At 42.2% G+C, this 21734-nt stretch overlaps 1 protein-coding gene across 1 annotated transcript in view; it reads left to right on the top strand.

Moving 5' to 3' along the window:
• ZYG11A (zyg-11 family member A, cell cycle regulator) overlaps positions 1-21734 on the top strand; it is a 53145-nt gene that overhangs the window by 18537 nt on the left and 12874 nt on the right. The window contains exons 4-11 of the mRNA XM_038000045.2: positions 2274-2414; positions 5260-5436; positions 8732-8796; positions 10065-10164; positions 10253-10303; positions 17060-17221; positions 17303-17347; positions 20791-20985. Coding sequence (XP_037855973.1) covers positions 2274-2414; positions 5260-5436; positions 8732-8796; positions 10065-10164; positions 10253-10303; positions 17060-17221; positions 17303-17347; positions 20791-20985 — 936 coding nt within the window. The remainder of the gene's footprint in view (positions 1-2273; positions 2415-5259; positions 5437-8731; positions 8797-10064; positions 10165-10252; positions 10304-17059; positions 17222-17302; positions 17348-20790; positions 20986-21734) is intronic.

Here is a 21734-nt window from a genome sequence, read left to right as displayed (position 1 = left end):
TAATTGGTCTGGGACTTGGCCTCGGCATCAGGATTTTAAAAACTCCTAGCTAATTATAATGTAGAGCCAAGGTTCAGAGCTATTATTATTATTATTTTTTGTTTTGTGGAGACAGAGTTTTGCTCTTGTTGCCCAGGGTGGAGTGCTATGGCGCAATCTCGGCTCACTGCCACCTCCGCCTCCTGGATTCAAGCAACTCTCCTGCCTCAGCTTCCCGAGTAGCTGGGATTACAGGCGTGTGCCACCACGCCTGGCTAATTTTTTGTATTTTTGGTAGAGGCAGAGTTTCACCATGCTAGTCAGGCTGGTCTTGAACTCCCAGACCTCAGGTGATCCACCCGCCTTGGGGTCCCAAAGCGCTGGGATTACAGGCTTGAGCCACCGTGCCCAGCCCAGAGCTATTGTTTTAAAAGAATTCTTTCTTTATAATCATACCTCCTTTGTTCTTCCTAGGGGAAGAGAGTAAAGTGATTTGTATACTCATTCGTTGTGTTAACATTTTATTCTTTTGATTTGAACTTAGTAATTGTTGTATTTTAATTAATTAATTTTTTTATTGAGACAGAGTCACTCTGTTGTCCAGGATGGAGTGCAGTGGCACGATCTCGGCTCACTGCAACCTCTGCTGTGAGCCGAGATCTCCAAATTTTTTTGGGGGTAGTCAAGTCCTGCTCTGTCGCCCAGGCTGGAGTGCAGTGGTCCGATCTTAGCTCAACCACCAAGGATTATCTCTTCCCCCTTGGATTAACTTGGCATCTTTGTTGAAAATCGGGTATCCGTATATGTGTGAGTCTGTTACTGGGCTCTTTATTTTTTTAAAATTTTTTTTAAATTTTTTTTTTGAGATGGAGTCTCGCTCTGTCACCCAGGCTGGAGTGCAGTGGCACGATCTCCATTCACTGCAAGCTCTGCCTCCCAGGTTCACGCCATTCTCCTGCCTCAGCCTCCTCAGTAGCTGGGACTACAGGTGCCCACCACCATGCTCGGCCAGTTTTTTGTATTTTTAGTAGAGATGGGGTTTCACCGTGTTAGCCAAGATAGTCTCGATCTCCTGACCTCATGGTCCGCCCGCCTCAGCCTCCCAAAGTGCTGGGATTATTGGCGTGAGCCACCTTTATCTGTTTGTCTATCTACACCAATACTCTCTCTCTATATATATATGTATATGTATATATATGTGTGTGTGTGTATATATATATATTTTTTTTTTTTTTTTTTGAGACAGAATCTCGGTCTGTCACCCAGGCTGGAGTGCAGTGGTGTGATCTCTGCTCACTGCAACCTCCGCCTCCCGGGTTCAAGTGATTCTCCTAGCTCAGCCTCCTGAGTAAGTGGGACTGTAGGCATGCACCACCACGCCCAGCTAATTTTTGTACTTATTAGTAGAGATGAGGATTCACCATGTTGGCCAGGCTGGTCTTGAACTCGTGACCTCAGGTGATCTGCCCGCCTTGGCCTTCCAAAGTGTTGGGATTACAGGCCCGAGCCATCACGCCCGGACTACTGTCTTGATTACTCTAACTTTATATGAAGTCTTGAAATTAGGTAATGTGACTTCTTCAACTATGTTCTTCAACTATGTTGAAGAAGTTTCATAATTGTTTTGGTTCTGTTTCATAATTGTTTTGGTTATTCTAGGTTCCTTGTATTTCCATATGATTCATAAAAACAACTTGTCAATATCTACAAAAAGGACTACTGGTATTTTAGTTGGGATTGCATTGAATCTATAGGTCAGTTTGAGAAAAATTGCCATTTAATAACGATGAGTCTCCTGTTGTTTTGAAAAATAGAGGTGAGGTCTCACTGTGTTGCCCAGGCTGATCTCATAGTCCTGGGCTCAAGCAACCCTTGTGCCTCAGACTCCCGAAGTGTTGGGATTACAGGCATTAGCCACCATGCCTGGCACTAGTCTCCTGATTCTTGAACCCAGTATATCTCTGCATTTATTTAGATCTTTAATTTCTCTCAGCATATTTTGTCATGTAGCTGGGACTACAGGCGCCTGCCACCATGCCTGGCTAATTTTTGTAATTTTAGTAGAGACGGGGTTTTACCACATTGTTCAGGCTAGTCTCTAACTCCTGACCTCAGGTGAGCCACCTGCCTTAGCCTCCCAAAGTGCTGGAATTACAGGTGTGAGCCACTCCACCTGGCCAACACCTGAAACATTTAATTGAACATCTTATTATTGTCTCAAACACTGGATGCCCCAAAAACCCTGTGCTTAAAAATGAATGGTGAAACCTATTTAGTAACGTCTTTATTTTCAGGTTGCTGGAGGAGCCAGTATGAGTCAGATTTCAGAAGCTCTGAGCCGATACAGGAACAGATCATGTTTTATGAAGGAAGCCCTCTGCAGGCTATTCACAGAGACATTTTCAATGGAGGTAACCATGCCTGCTATTTTAAAGGTAATTGAAGAAAGAAAAATTTTATTATTACTTCTTTTTTTTTTTTTTTTTTCACTTTGCACACATATGTTTTATTATTACTTCTTAACTTGGTTCAATTAACAATTATTAACAAACCACACTGAATTTAATAAATTATATGCTTCATTCTTTAGTGAGTCAAGTGCTCTCATAGAGCAAAGAAAAGAATATTAAGCTTAGGTGACAAAGTGTCTTTTGCTTTGAGCATCTAGATTTATGTGGAATAAATTTGAATTAAAACAGTTAAAATTTGGTCTAAGTAAGGGACTAATAGGATCATGTGGCTTTCTAAAAGAAAACAAGCACAGAACAAAATAAAAATAATTAAAGGGTGGCCAAATCTACCACTTATTTTGTGAATAACATAAAGTTGCCTTTATTGATATAGCCAAACTTAGCTTTGGTTTAGGGAAGGATGCGTTTTATTGTAAATGTAATTACAAGTATTAAGTGGCTTGGGAAAGAAAACTGCAGTTATTTATTTTTCTTTTATACATGTGTTTATTTGAAACATAGTTGTTTTTAGTGAAACATGACAATGAAAGGTCTTAAGAAAAATCTTGTCTTTTATTATTTGTAATTTTTTGCAATTCCTTAAAAATATGGATATTTTCCCAGCACTTTGAGAGGCCGAAGCGGGTGGATCACGAGGTCAAGAGATTGAGACCATCCTGGCCAACATGGTGAAACCCCATCTCTACTAAATACAATACAAAAATTAGCTGGGCATGGTGGCGCACTCCTGTAGTCGCAGCTACTTGGGAGACTGAGGCAGGAGAATCGCTTGAGGTTGCAGTGAGCCGAGATCGCACCACTGCACTCCCTCCTGGTGACAGAGCGAGACTCAAAAAAAAAAAAAAGATTTTTTACAGCATGGGAGATTAACTTTATTTACAACTCAAAAGCCATAATGTATAAAGAAAAACTCTGGGTCAGCTGTGGTGGCTCATGCCTGTAATCCCACCACTTTGGTTGGGAGGCCCAGATGGGAGGATTTGCTGAGGCCAGGAGTTCAAGACCATCCTGATCAACATTAGTAAGACCCTGTCTCTACAAAAATGTAGGAAAAAAAAAAAAAAAAGCTCTGGCTGGGCGCCATGGCTCACACCTGTAATCCCAGCACTTTTTGGGAGGCTGAGGTGGGCAGATCACCTGAGGTCAGGAGTTCAAGACCAGCCTGGCCAACATGGTGGAACCCCGTCTCTACTAAAAATACAAAAATTAGCCAGGCTTGGTGGTAGGTGCCTGTAATCCCAGCTACTGGGGAGGCTAAGTCAGGAGAATCACTTGAACTTGGGAGACGGAGGTTGCAGTGAGCCGAGATGATGCCACTGCACTCCAGCCTAGGCGACAGAGTGAGACTCTGTCTCAAAAAAAAAAAAAGTTAGCTGGGCATGGTTGCACATGCCTATAGTCCCAGCTACTTGGGTGACTGAGATTGGAGGACTATGTGAGCCAAGGAGTTTGAGGCTGCTACAGTAAGCTGTGATGGTGCCACTATACTCCAGCCTGGGTAACAGAGCAAGATCCCAACTCGAAAAAATAAAATAAATAAAAAATTCTGGGCCTTTTTTTCCATCTGTAAGGAAGAGATTGAATTAAATGTTCTTCTGTTTTTGTTTGTTTGTTTTTGTTGTTGTTCTTTGAGACAGGGTCTCACTCTGTTGCCCAGGCTGGAGTGCAGTGGCATGATATGATCTCAGCTAACTGCAGTCTTGACCTCCTGGGCTCAAGTGATCCTCCTGCCTCAGCCTCCTGAGTAGCTAGGACTATAGGTGTGCCCCACCGTGCCTGGCTATTTTTTTTGTTTTTTCTATAAAGATGAGGTCTTACTATGTTGCCTAGGCTGAATTTAGATGTTCTAAATTTCTTTTCATACTAAGATTCTGTAATTTTTGTGAAAATCACATTTCTTTTGGTTTCTGGATTTCTAAATTGCAGATGATGGCAATCTAATGAAACTGAAAAATCAGTTTAGCAATATACAAAAAAAACACCATTTTCCATAGCAGAAGTATATCCCAGGTCTGTCTCTAGTAGAGGAAACAGATCACAGTGTCCCTGAATGGCAGAGCAGGTGGGGTCTAAGCTTGGTACAATGCCCTCATTTTATATTTGTGTTCTAGGTCTTCCACAGTATAGCTTCAAGTTACCTAATGTTTTGTTTTACCATGTTTCAAATTCTTCTCTGTTGGTGGATTTATCCCATCCTTTTTTTCCACTTTGTTTTTCTTTATCACACTTCTTTCCCCTAGGAATACCCTGTCCATTCTGCCCCCACATTTATCTCCTCCTGTGTAAATCCTGAGACTCTGCCTAAATGTGCTCTCTCAATGAGTTCTTTTGATTCTCTCCCAGAAATGACCACTCTCTCCATAATTACTGTCTTCAGACATCACTTCATTGATGCGTCTTTTATGGTGCTTTTCTTCCATTTTTTTTTTTGGCATTTCTTATAGTGTTATTACTCTCACAAGGCTTTATGCTATGAGTAGCTCTAACTCATGATTGTGTCTCCTGCAGCGCCTGTCACAGTAGCTTGTATGGAGTGAGGCTCAATAAATGATTTTGAGTTAATTTCACAGATAAAGAAACAGAGGTCTAGAGAAAGGAAGTGACATTCTCTAAAGTCACACAGATAGTGACTCCATTTGGATTAGAAGGCTTTGCTGTAATACTCTGATGTACTAAAGAATAAATGCTTGGAGTAAGGAAAATCTGTTCCTGTCCCAATAAACGAAGATTTCTGCCAACCAAAACATGGACAAGACAGCATACATAATATTAGTGGCATCATATGCACTAAAAACAAGTTCATCTTCAGCTTGTGGCTGTAGGAATGAGGAATCACCCGTTGGATTTGCCAGTGCAGTTCACAGCCAGTGCTTGCGCTCTCAACCTAACACGCCAGGGCCTGGCCAAGGGGATGCCTGTTCGCCTGTTGTCAGAGGTCACCTGTCTACTTTTCAAGGCTCTGAAAAATTTCCCCCATTATCAGCAGGTAATTTCAGTTGAATATTTGTTTGTGCTTTTTTTGTTGTTGTTGATACAGAGTCTCAGCTCTGTTGCCCAGGCCAGAGTGCAGTGGCATTGTTTGTTTTTGTTTTTTGTTTGTTTGTTTGTTTTAAAGACAGAGTTTCTCTTTGTCACCCAGGCTGGAGTGCAGTGGCATGATCTCGGTTCACTGTGACATCTGTCTCCCGGATTCAAGCAATTCTCCTGCCTCAGCCTCCTTAGTAGCTGGGATTACAGGCGTGCACTACCACGTGCAGCTAACTTTTGTATTTTTAGTAGAGATGGGTTTCACCATGTTGGTCAGGCTGGTCTCAAACTCCTGACCTCGTGAGCCACCGTGTGCGGCAGACAATTTGTGTTTTTTAACTTTAGGATAAATATGTGAAAAATATATTATTTAGTTCTGGTTTTTTGTCCTATTAGAGAAAGAGAATAAAAGAGTTTGTGTTTGTTATAGAAAAAATAGGAAATATAGATAAGCAGTGAGGTTAAAATTTTCTTTCTTTTTTTTTTTTGGAGAGATTTTCATTCTCGTTGCCCAGGCTGGAGTGCAGTGGTGTGATCTCGGCTCACTGCAACCTCTGCCTCCCGGGTTCAAGCAATTCTCCTGCCTCAGCCTCCCAAGTAGCTGGGCCTACATGTGCATGCCACCACAGCTGGCTAATTCTTTTTTTTTTTTGGGGGGGACAGTCTTGCTATGTCACCCAGGCTGGAGTGCCGTGGCGCGATCTTGGCTCACTGCAAGCTCCACCTCCCAGGTTCACGCCATTCTGCTGCCTCAGCCTCCCTAGCAGCTGGGACTATAGGCACCCGCCACCACACCCAGTTAATTTTTTTTTTTTTTTTTTTGTATTTTTAGTAGAGACGGGGTTTCACCGTGTTAGCCAGGATGGTCTTGATCTCCTGACCTCCTGATCCGCCTGCCTCGGCCTCCCAAAGTGCTGAGATTACAGGCATGAGCCGCCACACCCAGCCAGTTAATTCTTTTGTATTTTTAGTAGAGACGGGGTTTCACCATGTTGGTCAGTCTGGGCTCAAACTCCAGACCTCAGGATTACAGGTGTGAGCCATTGCTCCCGACCTGAGGTTAATATTTTTAAAATCTCTCATAAACCTACTGCCCAGAAACATCTATTAACGCTTTATTGTTTAGACCTTTACCTCACCCTAAACATGAAAATTAAGCTGAATTGAATCATACATCTAAATATAAAAGCAAGGCTGGGCTTAGTGGCTCATTCCTATAATGCCAGCACTTTGGGAGACCAAGAGAGCAGGCTCACTTGAGGCTAGGAGTTTATGATCAGCCTGGGCAACATAGTGAGACCCAGTCTTTACTAAAAATAAAAAATAAACTACAGGTGGCAAGCATCTGTAGTCCTTGCTACTCGGGAGGCTGAGGTAGGAGGATTACTTGGAGTTGGAAGCTGCAGTGAGCTTTGATCTGAGCCACTACACTCCAGCCTGGGCAACAAAGCAAGACCCTGTCTAACAAAAACCTTGTCTAAACAAGACCCTGTGCCTGGCCTACAAAAACAAACAAACAAAAAGGAAAAGAATAAAACTTTAACAAAACATAAGAGAAAACATTTGTGACCTTGGGGTAAGTAAAGATATCTTAGGATATGAAAAGCACCCATTATAAAAGAAAAAAATGAAAGTTCATCAAAATTAAAAGCTGTTCTTTCTCACACACACACGTATATACACACACCTTTTTTTTTTTTTTTTTTTTTTTTTGGTGAGTCTCGCTCTGTTGCCTAGGCTGGAGTGCAGTGGTGCGATCTTGGCTCACTGCAATCTCCGTCTCCCGGGTTCACGCCATTCTCCTGCCTCAGCCTCCCAAGTAGCTGGGACTACAGGCGCCCGCCACCATGCCCAGCTAATTTTTTTTTTTTTTTTGTATTTTTAGTAGAGATAGGGTTTCACCGTGTTAGCCAAGATGGTCTCGATCCCCTGACCTTGTGATCTGCCCGCCTTGGCCTTCCAAAGTGCTGGGATTACAGTCGGGAGCCACCGTGCCTGGCCTACACACATTTTCATTTTTATTATTTTTTTTGAGATGAAGTCTCACTCTGTTGCCCAGGCTGGAGTGCAGTGGCATGATCTTGGCTCACTGCAACCTCTGCCTCCTGCCTCAGCCTCTCGAGTAGCTGGGATTACAGGTGCCCGCCACCATGCCTGGCTGATTTTGTATTTTTAGGATAGATGCGGTTTCACCATGTTGGCCAGGCTGGTTTCGAACTGCTGACCTCAGGTGATCACCTACCTTGGCCTCCCAGAGTGCTGGGATTACAGGAGTGAGCCACCATGCCTGGCCCCCTCCCCAACACATTTTTAAAATGAAAAGGTAGATGATGGACTGGGAAATATGTTCATTTTATATATATGAGAATCGACTTCATTCAGAGTATCTAAAGAACTCAACTTTTCAATACAGTACAAATAAACCAGTTATAAAAATGATTAAAGAATTTGAACAGTTTGGTAGTTTCTTTAGAAGTTAAATATATACTTTATAAGCTACCTAGTCATTCACTCCTAGGTATTTATTGAAGATAAGTGAAAGCATGTATCCATATAAAGATGTTTACATGAATGTTCATGGTACCTTTATTTCATTGCCAAAAACTTGAAACATACCAAATGTCCAACAACAGGTGAATAGATACATTGTAACAAATCTATTTAGGGAAACACTGGTTGGCACACAAAGAGATGAAGTACTGATATCTGCAGTGTATGTAGATGACACTCAAAAATGTTATATGCTTAGCAAAACAGGCCAAACTCAAAAGAGCAGAACCACATGATTCCATTTGCATAACACCTTAAAAAAACTAATCTATAATGATTGCAATTTTCCAAGGATAGGGTTACAGGGTTGAGACTGACTGGAAGAGGGGACAGTGGAACTCTCTGGGGAGATAGAAGTATTATATCTTGATTGTAGCAGTGGTTACACAGGGGTATACATTTGTGAAATCTAATTCAAATGTGTACTTTGTAAAGGGAGTTGGATTTTTTTAAAAATACAATTAGGAAGGTGGTTTTCCTCATTTATTTCTACCTTACTTTTAAAGTTGGAAAATCCTATTCAGTCTTCATTCTCTCATGGCAGTCATCAGTTATAGCATTAAATGAAAATTGTGGATAGGGACAGGTACACAATGAGCTCTCAATAAGAAAAGCTCACTGGTAATACTTCCAAATACATAGAATCTTTGTTTAGAATGGAATGTTACATTTGTTCAAAATTATTTTTCTTTATTCTCTAAAAGTTACAGAAGAATTGTCTTCTCTCCTTAACCAATTCCAGGATTCTTGTGGATGTTCCGTTTGACAGGCAAGTATAAGACTTGATCATTTGATTGGGGTGTTGGCCTTTGGTTATTAAATGCAGGGGCCTGATTAAGGCTGGGATAAGGTGTTTGGAGAGAAGGTTCTGTTGAGCTTCTTCCACATAGAAGTGATTAGAAGTACCCTACTTGAAAATGTCTCCTGAAGTGATTCCAGTACAGGATAGTGGGTAAGAACAGGTTCCGAGAGCCAAACATACTTGGACTTAAGATCCAGCCCTTTCATTATCTTTGCTTATAAGTTTCCTCATTTGTTAAATAATGCCTCTTACCGGTGTTAGATACGATAGTGTCTGTAAAGTACAGGCTATTCTAAAGAATATTAGTAATAGGCCGGGCGCAGTGGCTCACACCTGTAATCCCAGCACTTTGGGAGGCCGAGGCGGGCGGATCACGAGGTCAGGAGATCGAGACCACCCTGGCCAACATGGTGAAACCCCATCTCCACTAAAAATACAAAAATTAGCTGGGCGTGGTGGCGGGCGTCTGTAGTCCCAGCTACTTGGCAGGCTGAGGCAGGAGAATCGCTTGAACCCGGGAGGCGGAGGTTGCAGTGAGCCAAGATCGCACCATTGCACTCCATCCTGGGTGACAGAGCGAGACTCCATCTCAAAAAAAAAAAAAAAGAAAAAGAAAAAGAATGTTAGTCATTTATTCGTTTTGTTATGTAATTATTATTTTAATAGTAATTTACTTTTTAATTATTTAGAAAATCATCATCATCCTAGCCATTCCAGAAGGATTTCCCTTGAGGCCTTAGCAGTCTCTCAGATTCACAAGTTTTAAAACATTTATAATAGCTGACATAAAAGAGCAGAGAAATGAGGCACAAGCTAACAAGAGCAAAGCCCCTGATTTGTGAATACAAGGTTTAGGCTCAGTCACTTTGTAACTGAGTGATGTTTGCTGCAGCATTTTAGCATTGTCTGCTACTCAGATTACAAATTGCTACCACTCTGAAAATTCCCTTTCTTTTTCAGACCCATCGTAGTAGAAACTGGATGATAAATACATTTTTTCTTAGATTTGCTCATCTTTATGTAAATTCTGTGTATTTTGCTCACGTTCTTATTTGCGTACTCTCCCATCCCCTGCCTGGTCTCTCTGCCAAATGCTCTTGGTTTTCATAGCTGAGGATTTGAAAGTCCAAGACTGTTTTTGTTATAGAATTACTCGGGGAACGCCAAATGATTTCTTCTGTGTAGTTTCACAAACTTTATATATAATTGTGAGAAAAATAAATACTGCTTTTCAGGTTTGATGCTGCCAAGTTTGTCATGAGATGGCTGTGTAAGCATGAAAACCCCAAGATGCAAACAATGGCAGTGAGTGTCACCTCTATTCTAGCTCTGCAGGTATGTGATTTCTTAAAGGCAAGATTTCTGTCTCTTTAGTTTTTATACAGGTTCCATAGTTCACTTGAGTCTTTCTGCTTGCTTACAGCTCTCACCTGAGCAAATGGCACAGCTTGAAGAGCTCTTCATGGCAGTTAAGGTAGGTTCCTTATCACATTCATAACCTTTTTTTTTTTTAAAAAAAAAAGTCAAATTTATGATTGTGGCTTAAAAAAAAATCAAATCATTCCAAAAGGCCTATTAAAGTGAGAAATCTGAAAGACTTTCTCCCCAGAAGTAACTTTCTCATTTTGTAGCTATTTCTTTTGATATATACCTCTACATATCTTTTTTTTTTTTTTTTTTTTGAGACAGAGTCTCACTCTGTCGCCCAGGCTGGAGTGCAGTGGTGCGATCTCGGCTCACTGCAACCTCTGCCTCCCGGATTCAAGTGATTCTCCTGCCTCACCCTCCTGAGTAGCTGGGATTATAGGCGTCCCATACCCGGCTAATTTTTGTATTTTTAGTAGAGATGGGGTTTCACCATGTTGGACAGGCTAGTCTTGAACTCCTGACCTCGTGATCTGCGCGCCTAGGCATGAGCCACCACACCTGGCCATACCTCCACATTTCTAAATAAAATGCTGATACTATGGTTTCTTTTTTTTTTTTAAATTCTTTTTTTTTTTTGAGACGGAGTCTCGCTCTGTCACCCAGGCTGGAGTGCAGTGGCCGGATCTCGGCTCACAGCAAGCTCCGCCTCCCGGGTTCACGCCATTCTCCTGCCTTCGCCTCCCGAGTGGCTGGGACTACAGACGCCCGCCACCTCGCCCGGCTAGTTTTTTGTATTTTTTTAGTAGAGATGGGGTTTCACCGTGTTAGCCAGGATGGTCTCGATCTCCTGACCTCGTGATCCGCCCGTCTCGGCCTCCCAAAGTGCTGGGATTACAGGCTTGAGCCACCGCGCCCAGCCGATACTATGGTTTCTTGATTGAGCAGTTTTAGGTGTTACTGATTTTGCTACTACTACGGTAGGTAAGAACTTAGCTCTCCTACATGTCTTTCTACAAATTACTTCCTCCTCCAGTCCATCACAATTTAAAATAAATCATTAATCAGTATTTATGTTATGATTATGTTAACATCGTTCACTAAAAAATTTATATCATTTGGCCGGGCGTGGTGGCTCACGCCTGTATTCCCAGCACTTTGGGAGGCTGAGGCGGGTGGATCACAAGTCAGGAGATCAAGACCATCTTGGACAATGTGGTGAAACCCCCTCTCTACTAAAAATACAAAAATATAAAAATTAGATGGTTGTGGTGGTGCATGCCTGTAATCCCAGCTACATGGGAGACTGAGGCACGAGAATTGTTTGAACCCAGGAGGTGGAGGTTGCAGTGACCTGAGATCGTACAGGTGCACTCCAGCCTGGTGACAGAGGAAGACTGTCTCAAAAAAAAATAAAAAAAATAACTTTGTTTTATTCTGTACTTTTTATTTTTATTATATGAATTTTTTTCCTCTTGTTGCTCAGGCTAGTGTGCAATGGCACGATCTCGGCTTACTGTAATCTCTGCCTTCTGGGTTCAAGCATTTCTGCCTCAGCCTCCCAAATAGCTGGGATTACAGGCATGTGCCACCACGCCTGGCTAATTTTGTATTTTTTGTAGAGACAGGGTTTAACTGTGTTGGTCAGGCTGTTCTTGAACTCGTGACCTCAAGTGATCCACCCAACTCAGCTTTCCAGAGTGCTGGGTTTACAGGTGTGAGCTGCCACGCTCAGCCTGTTATATGAATTTTTATCATTAATGTCTCAGCATATTTTTGTACTTTTTTAAATGGCATTTGAGCCACCTTTTTTTTTTTTTTTTGAGCCATATGGTCTCTCTTTGTAGCCCAGGCTGGAGTGCAGTGGCATGATGATGGCTCACTGCAGCCTCGACTTCCTGGACTCAAGTGATCCTCCCACCTTAGCCTCCCAAGTAGTTGGGGACACAGGTGCATGCCACCAAATGACCGGCATATATATATATATATATTTCTTTTAGTTACTTGTAGAGATGATGTCTTGCTGTGTTGCCCAGGCTGGTCTTAAATTCCTGGACTCAAGTGGTTCTCCTACCTTGGCCTCCCAAAGTGCTGGGATTACAGGTTTGAGCCACCACAACTGGCCTTTTTTTCTTTTTCCTCAAGAGTTATTTATTTATATATTTATTTTTGAGATGGAGTCTCACTCTGTCGCCCAATCTGGAATGTAGTGGTGCAATCTCAGCTCACTGCAACCTCTTCCTCCCGGGTTCAAGCGATTCTCCTGCCTCAGCCTCCTGAGTAGCTGGAATTACAGGAGCACACCACCACGCTGGCTGATTTTTATATTTTTAGTAGAGATGGGGTTTCACTATGTTGGTCAGGCTGGTCTCCAACTGACCTTGCGATCTGCCCACCTCCCAAAGTGCTGGGATTACAGGAGTAAGCCACCATGCCCAGCTGAATCATTTAATGTTTTTGTAAACTGTCTGTGGCTTTTTTCTACTTTACAGGATTTTTTTTACACATTAAGGAAACAAGCCTTTGACTATGATATTAGAATGCATGTATTTTCTCCCACCCATTTTACTGTTTATTTTTAATTCATTTATGGGATGTTTTATGATGCAGTACTTTTTTATTTTCATGTAGTTGAATTTGTTCTCTTTTATTGTGCATCTGGGATTGATGGCACACTGCAAAGTATTTCCCTCCATCATGAAGTATTTTAAAAAATACTGGGTCTGGAGGGTCTAAGAAGGCCTGACTCTCATGTCTGACAGTTGGGGCTGCTTACCAGCCGGCAGGCTTTTTGTCCACGGGCTTCTCCACGTGGCAGTCTCAGAGGGCAGGCCCCACTGTCCAACTGCTTTTTAAACCTCTGCTTATGTCACCTTGCTAATGTTTCATAGGACAACACAGATTATATATTTAAACCCAGATTAAAGGCAGTAAAGTCACATTGCTATGGGGAGTATATACAGAGATAGGAAAAGTTGTGTTATTTTTGTAACACAACTTTAAAAAAAGCGAGACTCCGTCTCAAAAAAAAAAAAAAAAACAACCTAGTTGGATGAGACAGCAGCAGAGTTTGAGAGGATTGACTCCAAATTTGAAAGAAGTTACATGGTGGTTCATGCCTGTAATCCCAGCACTTTGGGAGGCCGAGGAGGGCGGATCACGAGGTCAAGAAATTGAGACCAGCCTGGCCAACATAGTGAAACCCTGTCTCTACTACAAAATTTAGCCAGGCGTGGTAGCATGTGCCTGTAGTCCCAGCTACTCAGGAGGCTGAGGCAGGAGAATCACTTGAACCCAGGAGGCAGAGGTTGCAGTGAGCCGAGATCGTGCCACTGCACTCCATCCTGGGCAACAAGAGCGAAACTTTGTCTTAAAAAAAAAAAAAAAAAAAGAGAAGTTCTTTCTTGAAGGGTCAATTGATGGGGCAAACATCATTGCTATCTTAAGAAATTGCCAGCAGCCATCACCTTGATCAGTCAGCAGCCATCAACATTGAGGCAAGACCCCTCCACCAGCAAAGAGATTACCACTTCCTGAAGGCTTAGGTGATTTAGCATTTTTAATCTATATATATACATATTTTTTAAGGTAGAGTCTGTTACCCAGGCTGGAGTGCAGTGGTGGGGACACATCTCAACTGCAGCTTCGACCTCCTAGGCTCAAGTGATCTTCCTGCCTCAGCCTCCTGAGTAGGTAGGGCCACTGGTGCATAGATAAAATTTTACATTTTTTTTTTTGATAGAGACAGGGTCTAGCCGTGTCACTCAGGTTGGTCTGGAGCTCCTGGGCTTAAGCGATTCTCCTGCCACTGCCTCCCAAAGTGCTATGATTAAAGGCATGAGCTGCTGCGCCCAGCCATAAAATATTTTTAAATTAAAGTATCTACATTGGGCTGGGTGTGGTGGCTCATGCTGTAAGCCCAGCACCTTAGGAGGCTGAGGCGGGCGGATCACGTGAAGTCAGGAGTTTGAGACCAGCCTGGCCAACATGGCGAAACCCCATCTCTACTAAAAATACAAAAACTAGTCGAGTGTGGTGGCACGAGCCTGTAATCTCAGCTACTTGGGAGGCTGAGGCAGGAGAATCCCTTGAACCCAGGAGGTGGATATTGAAGTGAGCTGAGATCATGCCACTATACTCCAGCCTTGGCAACACAGTGAGACTGTCTCAATAAAAAGGGTATCCACATTGTTTTTTAGACATAGTGCTATTGCACACTTAGCAGACTACATTATAGTATAAATATAGCTTTTGTATGCAGTGGGAAAACAAATTTGTGTAACTTATTATTTGTTATTTTATTGTGGTAGTCTGGAATTGAACCCACAGTCTCTCCTAGATGCGCCTGTTTATTGGGGGGGATTGGGGGGGAAGGATGAACAAGAAAAGGAGATTGAGAAGGAGCATCCAAAGTGCAATAGAAGCAAAACCGAGAGAGGGTGTTTTAGAATCCAAGAGGAATGTTTCAGGAAAAATTGGGCCATTATATCAAATACTACTGAGTGGTGGAGTGACATGAGGACAGAGTTGACCATTGGATTTGGTGAGAGGAAGTCATTAGTCAACTTGCTTATTTCAGTGGGGTGGTAGGCCAAAACCTGATTGGAGTAGGATGGAATAGCAAATGGGAGGTGAGAAATGGATGTAACTTTTTGATATAATTTAATGAGAGGGAAAGCAGAGGTGGGGTCAGTCTTTAAAAAGATCGACTACATTAAGATATATTTTGTGCCCATGAGAAGAGTTCTAAAGAGGGAGAAGTTGGTGCCACAAGCAAAATAAAAGGAAATAATTTTGGTGCTGAATCTCTGTATGTGCAGAAATTGGGTTTAGAGTAAAAGTAAAGATGTTGGCTTTAGATTGGAGCAGAAGGGAAGGCAGAGTATGTTGATGCAAGTGCAAGTAGGTTGGTAGCTTTTGTTAGGAAGAGTGGGTGTATTTCTCAATGAGAAAGAAGATGAAGAAATCAAATGAGGGGAGTGAGAAGATGGTGATTCAAGTTCGAGGAGAGAGTAGTAGTAGTAGTCTTTGGAGAAAATTCATTAGGAAATAAAGTAGTACTGACAAATACAGTTAAGTGCTCTTTTGAAATTTATGAGCAGATGTTGAAATTGAGACCAGGTGAACTCAGTCTTTTTCAACATTAATATGTTGAATGTTGGGAGGTCTGAAGTAACTGATAGTTACGTTTAACTCAGGTAGGAGTTTTGCCATATAATGTTATGGAGGAACATATCCCAGGAACATAAAGTTGCTGGGAGGGGTAACGGGACTAGATAAGGTACAGATAAAGCGAGCAGGCTGGGCACTTGTCATATGACAACGGATAAGTCTCCTCTGTGTCTTAGATTTTTCATCTGGAAAATGGGTCTCAGTTGAAAAAATGACATCTGTCATAGTAGTAACAGTACATAGTTAATTTTGAGTATCATTAAGCTAAATTGTGTGATCAAGGGCCTGGCCACTGTGATACGCTCAGGGACAGGCTCACTTCCCCGGCTCCTGGTCTTGCTCTCATTCATCTAACTAACTGCCTAGGTGAGTGCACTCGTCTCATCTGCCACTCTTTTCTTCTCCTCTTGACTTTCACAGATTTATTTTTGTGATGAAGTCTCTTGACACATTCTCAACTGATTGGGCAGAATATTTGAGGTGGTCTCATTCTTCTTGAAAATACACATTCTGATTTGTTTGGTGCTTTGTTATATTTTATGTATCTTTTCATCAGCTGGTTAAAGTGAAAATTGTCTTTTTCCTCTCGCATGACAGTCTGATATTGAAAGAGACTGTAAATACTAGCTTGACTTCTTTCTAGAAATGTTGATCTCAAATGGTACTTTGCAGTCTGTTAAAGTGAACCAGTGGCCTCTTCAAGAGGTGAGGTCATGTGATGGAACGCTGTCCTGGTGTTCTAGCCCCACTGACCTGCTCAGTGGCTTAGAGCAGCAGACTTTCCTGCCCCAAACTTTGCCTGGCATGTGCTTCCTCCCCTCTCCCCCGAGCCCCATTCCTGCCTGTCCCCATTTCTTATTGGGCTGGTTTATCCTGTTTTTCTTCTGGTCTCAGTTACATATTATTTTTGTATGGAGGCTCCCTTCTCCCACCCTTCCTAAAGCCTAAATTTTAGGCTTTTATGTGTTTCCATCAGATAATTAACCAAAATTTACAATTCTTTTATTTAATTTTAAAAAGTCAACTTTTTTTGGTCTGACTTCTACCCCCCCAACTTTTTTTTTTTTTTTTTTTGAGACGGAGTCTCGCTCTGTTGCCCTGGCTAGAGTGCAGTAGCGGGATCTTGGCTCACTGCAAGCTCTGCCTCCTGGGTTCACGCCATTCTCCTGCCTCAGCCTCCCATGTAGCTGGGACTACAGGCGCCCGCCACCATGCCCGGCTAATTTTTTTGTGTTTTTAGTAGAGATGGGGTTTCACAGTGTTAGCCAGGATGGTCTCGATCTCCTGACCTCGTGATCCGCCCGCCTCAGCCTCCCAAAGTGCTGGGATTACAGGCGTGAGCCACTGCGCCCGGCCCACTTTTTTTTTTGTACTTGGTTTAAAGAAGGTGTTGACTAAGTGTTCTAAATAAAAATAATGGAATAGCTAATAATGTACTTGATTATGAACTTAATGACCATATACCAAGAACTGGACTAAGTGCTCACTAAACTTAAATTTTTTTCATTTAATCTTCACAAAAACTGTAAAAAGTAGTTGTAATTTATTTTATAGAAAGAAAATAGATCACAAAGCTACTAAGTGGCAGAACTTGGGTTTAGAACCGAGGTTTGATGCATCTTAACATTGCTTTCTTTATACTGCAATTGATTATTCATTACAGCATCTAACTCCCTGTCTCTTTGGTTTTTAGGAACTTCTAGCAATAGTAAAACAAAAGACTACTGAGAATTTAGATGATGTCACCCTCTTGTTTACTTTGAAAGCACTTTGGAATCTTACAGATGGGTCTCCAGCTGCCTGCAAGCACTTTATTGAAAATCAAGGATTGGAAATCTTCATCCAAGTCTTGGAGGTGGGAAGACAGGATTGAGTTTATATGTAAAGTTCTTTTCTTCATGATAAAGTAACCTGTATATATATATTTTTTTGACAGACCTTTTCAGAGTCAGCAATACAAAGCAAAGTACTTGGTCTTTTGGTAAGGTGAATTGTTTTGAATTAATTTTAATTACTTGAAAATAAAACCTGACACTTATATAGTACCTACTGTATGCTAGGCACTATTGTAAGCAATTTACATGTATAAACTCATTTAGTCTTTACATTAGCCGTACAGAGTAAATACCATTGTGTGTCAGTTATCTATTGTTGTGAACAAACTATAGCTTAGTGGCTTAAAACAGTAGCCGTTTAATTTACTTATGAATCTGTGGGTCAGTAGTTTGAGCTTAGCTCAGCTGTAAAGTTCTTCTGGTCTGTCTAGTCTCGTGTGGGATCACTTATGTAACTGCAGTCATCTGGTAGCTTGACTGGGGCTGGAGGGTCTAAGAAGACCTGACTCTCATGTCTGACAGTTGGGGCTGCTTACCAGCCGGCAGGCTTTTTGTCCACGGGCTTCTCCACGTGGCAGTCTCAGAGGGCAGGCCCCACTGTCCAACTGCTTTTTAAACCTCTGCTTTTATGTCACCTTGCTAATGTTTCATAGGACAACACAGATTATATATTTAAACCCAGATTAAAGGCAGTAAAGTCACATTGCTATGGGGATTATATACAGGGATAGGAAAAGTTGTGTTATTTTTGTATTCTACCATACACTGTTATCCACGTTTCATAGAGAATCTGAGTCTCAGAAATGCAGTTTATCCTAATTAGAACTCAAATTCGGCCGGGCACAGTGGCTCATGCCTGTAACCCCAGCACTTTGGGAGGCCGAAGTGGGTGGATCACCTGAGGTCAGGAGTTAAAGACCAGCCTGGCCAACAAGGCGAAACCCTATCTCTACTAAAAATAAATACAAAAATTAGCTGGGCATGGTAGCACATGCCTGTAATCCCAGCTACTTGGGAGGCTGAGGCAGGAGAATCGCTTGAACCTGGGAGGTAGAGGTTGAGGTGAACCAAGATCGTGCCACTGTACTCCAGCCTGGGCAACAAGAATGAAACTCTGCTCAAACAAAAAAAAAACAACACTCAGGCAGTCTGGCTCCAGACCCTCTGATACTAATCAGTTTACTATACTACTTTATCCAGGCAGTCATTTTTTTAGCAATTTCTCTGTTGATACTTATATACTGCCTCTTAATCAAGGTATTCTACAATTGAGACATTTGTTTGTTTCCTAAAGCTAAAGGTGAAGATTTTTCAATAAGTAATAAAGACATATAGTAAGGACCTTCACTTTGCCATGCCGTATGCATTGGAAAGACACAGATGCATGAAATATGTCAAGGTGATGGTGCTCATAACTTTGGGAAGGCAGTGTTAGACATGTGTACAAATAGGTGTCTGATTTACGACTGACAAGTGAGTGCTGCAAGAGAGGCACTGAGTCCATTGGGAGCCTTGGTTCTGAACTCATGGAGGGACTGACTGTGCCTTATCTTCATGTATCTCACACATACAGGACTCACAACAAAGTAGATGTGAAAGGCCTCACAGAGAGGAATAAATGATTAATACTGGAAATCTGGAAGGTACGGAAAAGTATAAAGAAGGGACAAAGTCATTTTTGGCTAGGGAAGATTATTTGTAATGTAATAAATAAGTGTAATCATTGAGGAACACTGTAAAATGGAATGGTTAGAATTTGGGGAAAAAGTAGGAAGGTGAAAAGGAATGGGAAATAATGCCAGAAAGTTGGATTGATGCCTCATATATCCTAAACAATTCTACCTATTCTACTAGCTGACCTAAAAGATTGTCCACTTTTCTTTTTTTTTTTCTTTTTTGTCTTGCTCTTGTCACCCAGGCTGGAGTGCAGTGGTGCGATCTTGGCTCATTGCAACCTCTGCCTCCAGGGTTCAAGTGATTCTCCCACCTCAGCCTCCCGAGTAGCTGGGATTACAGGCATGCACCACTACGCCCGGCTGATTTTTGTATTTTTTTAGTAGAGACAGGGTTTCACTGTCTCTACTAAAAGAGAGGCCAGGATGGTCTCAATCTCTTGATCTCGTGATCTGCCTGCCTCGGCCTCCCAAAGTGCTGGGATTACAGGTGTGACCCACCACACCCAGCCCACTTTCTTTCTTTCTTTCTTTTGAGAGATCCAGAGTGTGAGGATTTACAAGAAAAATCTTGGGACTCACCTGTGGTGTCCCTGTCAGTTGTGCTAAGAATGTCTTGTTAGGGGGTAACATGGTAGACTTAACACTGAAATTATGCGTTGATGAGGGATATAGCTGGTCTTGGGAAAAACAGGTGTAGGGGGGACATCTCGATATCTGCTTCAATCTTTAGCGTCCTATGTGCCTCAATATAGTCGTGTCTAGGGTGTGCTTTCCTGAATGGTTCATCAGAAGCAGCAGTTAACACTAACACAAACTGCTGTGTTTACTTTTACTGTTTCACCTCATTAAACCTTTGGTTTTTTCATTTTTGTAGACAGATTCTCCCAGTGATTCCAGCCTCCTGAGACTGACATCCCCTACCCTTGAGTGTGGGCAGGACCTGTTTCTTGATTCTAGCCAAGGGAATATGGCAGAGATGATAAGATATCATTCCCATGATTACGTTGCTATATACTTATATATATGTAATCTGTCCTGCTAGCAGGCCCACTGTAGGGACTCTTTCTCTGTGGCCCTGACGGAGCAGTCATGAAGTAAGTGGTTGGAGGAGGGAGGAACCCACAGTTTAAGGAACTTGGGGCAGCTTCTAGGAGCTGAACGTGGCCTCCAGCAAGAAACTGAATCACTCAGTCCTGCAGCCACCAGAAGTGAATTCTGCCAGCAGTCTGAGTGAGGCTGGCAGTAAACTCTCCCCCAGTGGAGCCTCCAGGTGAAAATGCAGCCCAGCCAGCACTTTGATTGCAGCCCTGTGAGATCTCAGAGAAGAGGGTCTAGCTAAGTCATGCCAAGACTCCTGCCCCACAGAAACCAGGGAATCATAAATGCATATTGTTTTACGCCACTAAGTTTGTGGTAGTTTGTTGCACAGCATAGAAAATTAGTGTAACATATAAAATAAAGAAAATACTGCCTGACTTTCATTGTTATTATTAAGAGATAATGTAACCTTGAGCAGACCTTCAGTAATGTTAAGTATTTGAGTTAGGCCTTGATTTGTACTCTAGTTCATCCAGTTATTAGCAGTGTGAACGTGACAAGTTTGTCATGCTTAGTGTCACATTTCTTTGTAGTAGTATTTTAAAGATTAAATGAGATAAGATAGATAAAAAGACAATTGTTTATCTAGTACTGTGCCTGGCACTTAGTAAGTACCTATTTAGTGACTGTTGTTAATGATCATCCTCATCAAGGGAGTTGGATTGTGGGCTTTAGGCTAGCTTGAGGCGGAGGTGGGTACAGGAGTAAGTGTTCTGGATGTATCTGACCTGAGAAGCAGGAAAGTGAAAAAAGCCAATTCCTGATTCTCCCCTCCCTTCTTGTCTCTGGGGTTCTCTGCTCCATCTGACCTGTAGAACAATGTAGCAGAAATCAGAGAGCTCTCTTCCAAGCTGGTGACCGAAGATGCGCTGAAGCATATCAACAGTTTACTCTGTAGCAGGGAAATGGAAGTCAGCTATTTTGCTGCAGGTATCATAGCCCACCTGACATCTGACAGACAGCTTTGGATATCCCGTGACTTCCAGAGGCGTGCTCTTCTCCAAGATCTGGTACAGGAACCACGTTCTTCTTTACAAAATCCAGAGTAATCTCTAATTACAGAAAATGTAGTTTTAAAATAATAATAATATGATTGTAGAAAGTGGGAAAAATAGGCCAGGCGCGGTGGCTCATGCCTGTGATCCCAGCACTTTGGGAGGCCGAGGCAGGCAGATCACAAGGTCAGGAGATGGAGACCATCCTGGCTAACGCGGTGAAACCCCATCTCTACTAAAAATACAAAAAATTAGCCGGGCGTGGTGTCAGGCGCCTGTAGTCCCAGCTACTTGAGAGGCTGAGGCAGGAGAATGGCGTGAACCCGGGAGGCGGAGCTTGTGGTGAGCTGAGATCGAGCCACTGCACTCCAGCCTGGGCGACAGAGCGAGACACTGTCTCAGGAAAAAAAAAAGTGGGAAAAATATGGAAAAACTTATTACTAACCCATATATTTCCACCCAAAACTATCTCTGTTAACATTTTGTTGCATATGACTTATTTCAGTCCTCTTTCCCATCAGCTTTTTAAAAAAATTATTTATTTTGTTGTTGTTTTTTTTTTTTTTTGAGACAGGGTCTGTCTCCCAGGGTGGAGCTCAGTGGCACAATTCACAGCTCACTGCAGCCTCAACCTCCGAGGCTTAGGTGGTCCTCCCACCTCAATGTCCCAAATAGCTGGGACTACAGGTGTGTGCCACCACAACCAGCTAACTTTTGTATTTTTTGTAGATGGGGTTTTGCCATGTTGGTCAGGCTGTTCTGAA

The sequence above is a fragment of the Chlorocebus sabaeus genome, chromosome 20 (assembly GCF_047675955.1).
Source record: "Chlorocebus sabaeus isolate Y175 chromosome 20, mChlSab1.0.hap1, whole genome shotgun sequence".
Taxonomy (NCBI): domain Eukaryota; kingdom Metazoa; phylum Chordata; class Mammalia; order Primates; family Cercopithecidae; genus Chlorocebus; species Chlorocebus sabaeus.
The sequence above is the reverse complement of the archived record's forward strand: the minus strand, read 5'-3'. Positions and strand labels throughout refer to the sequence as shown.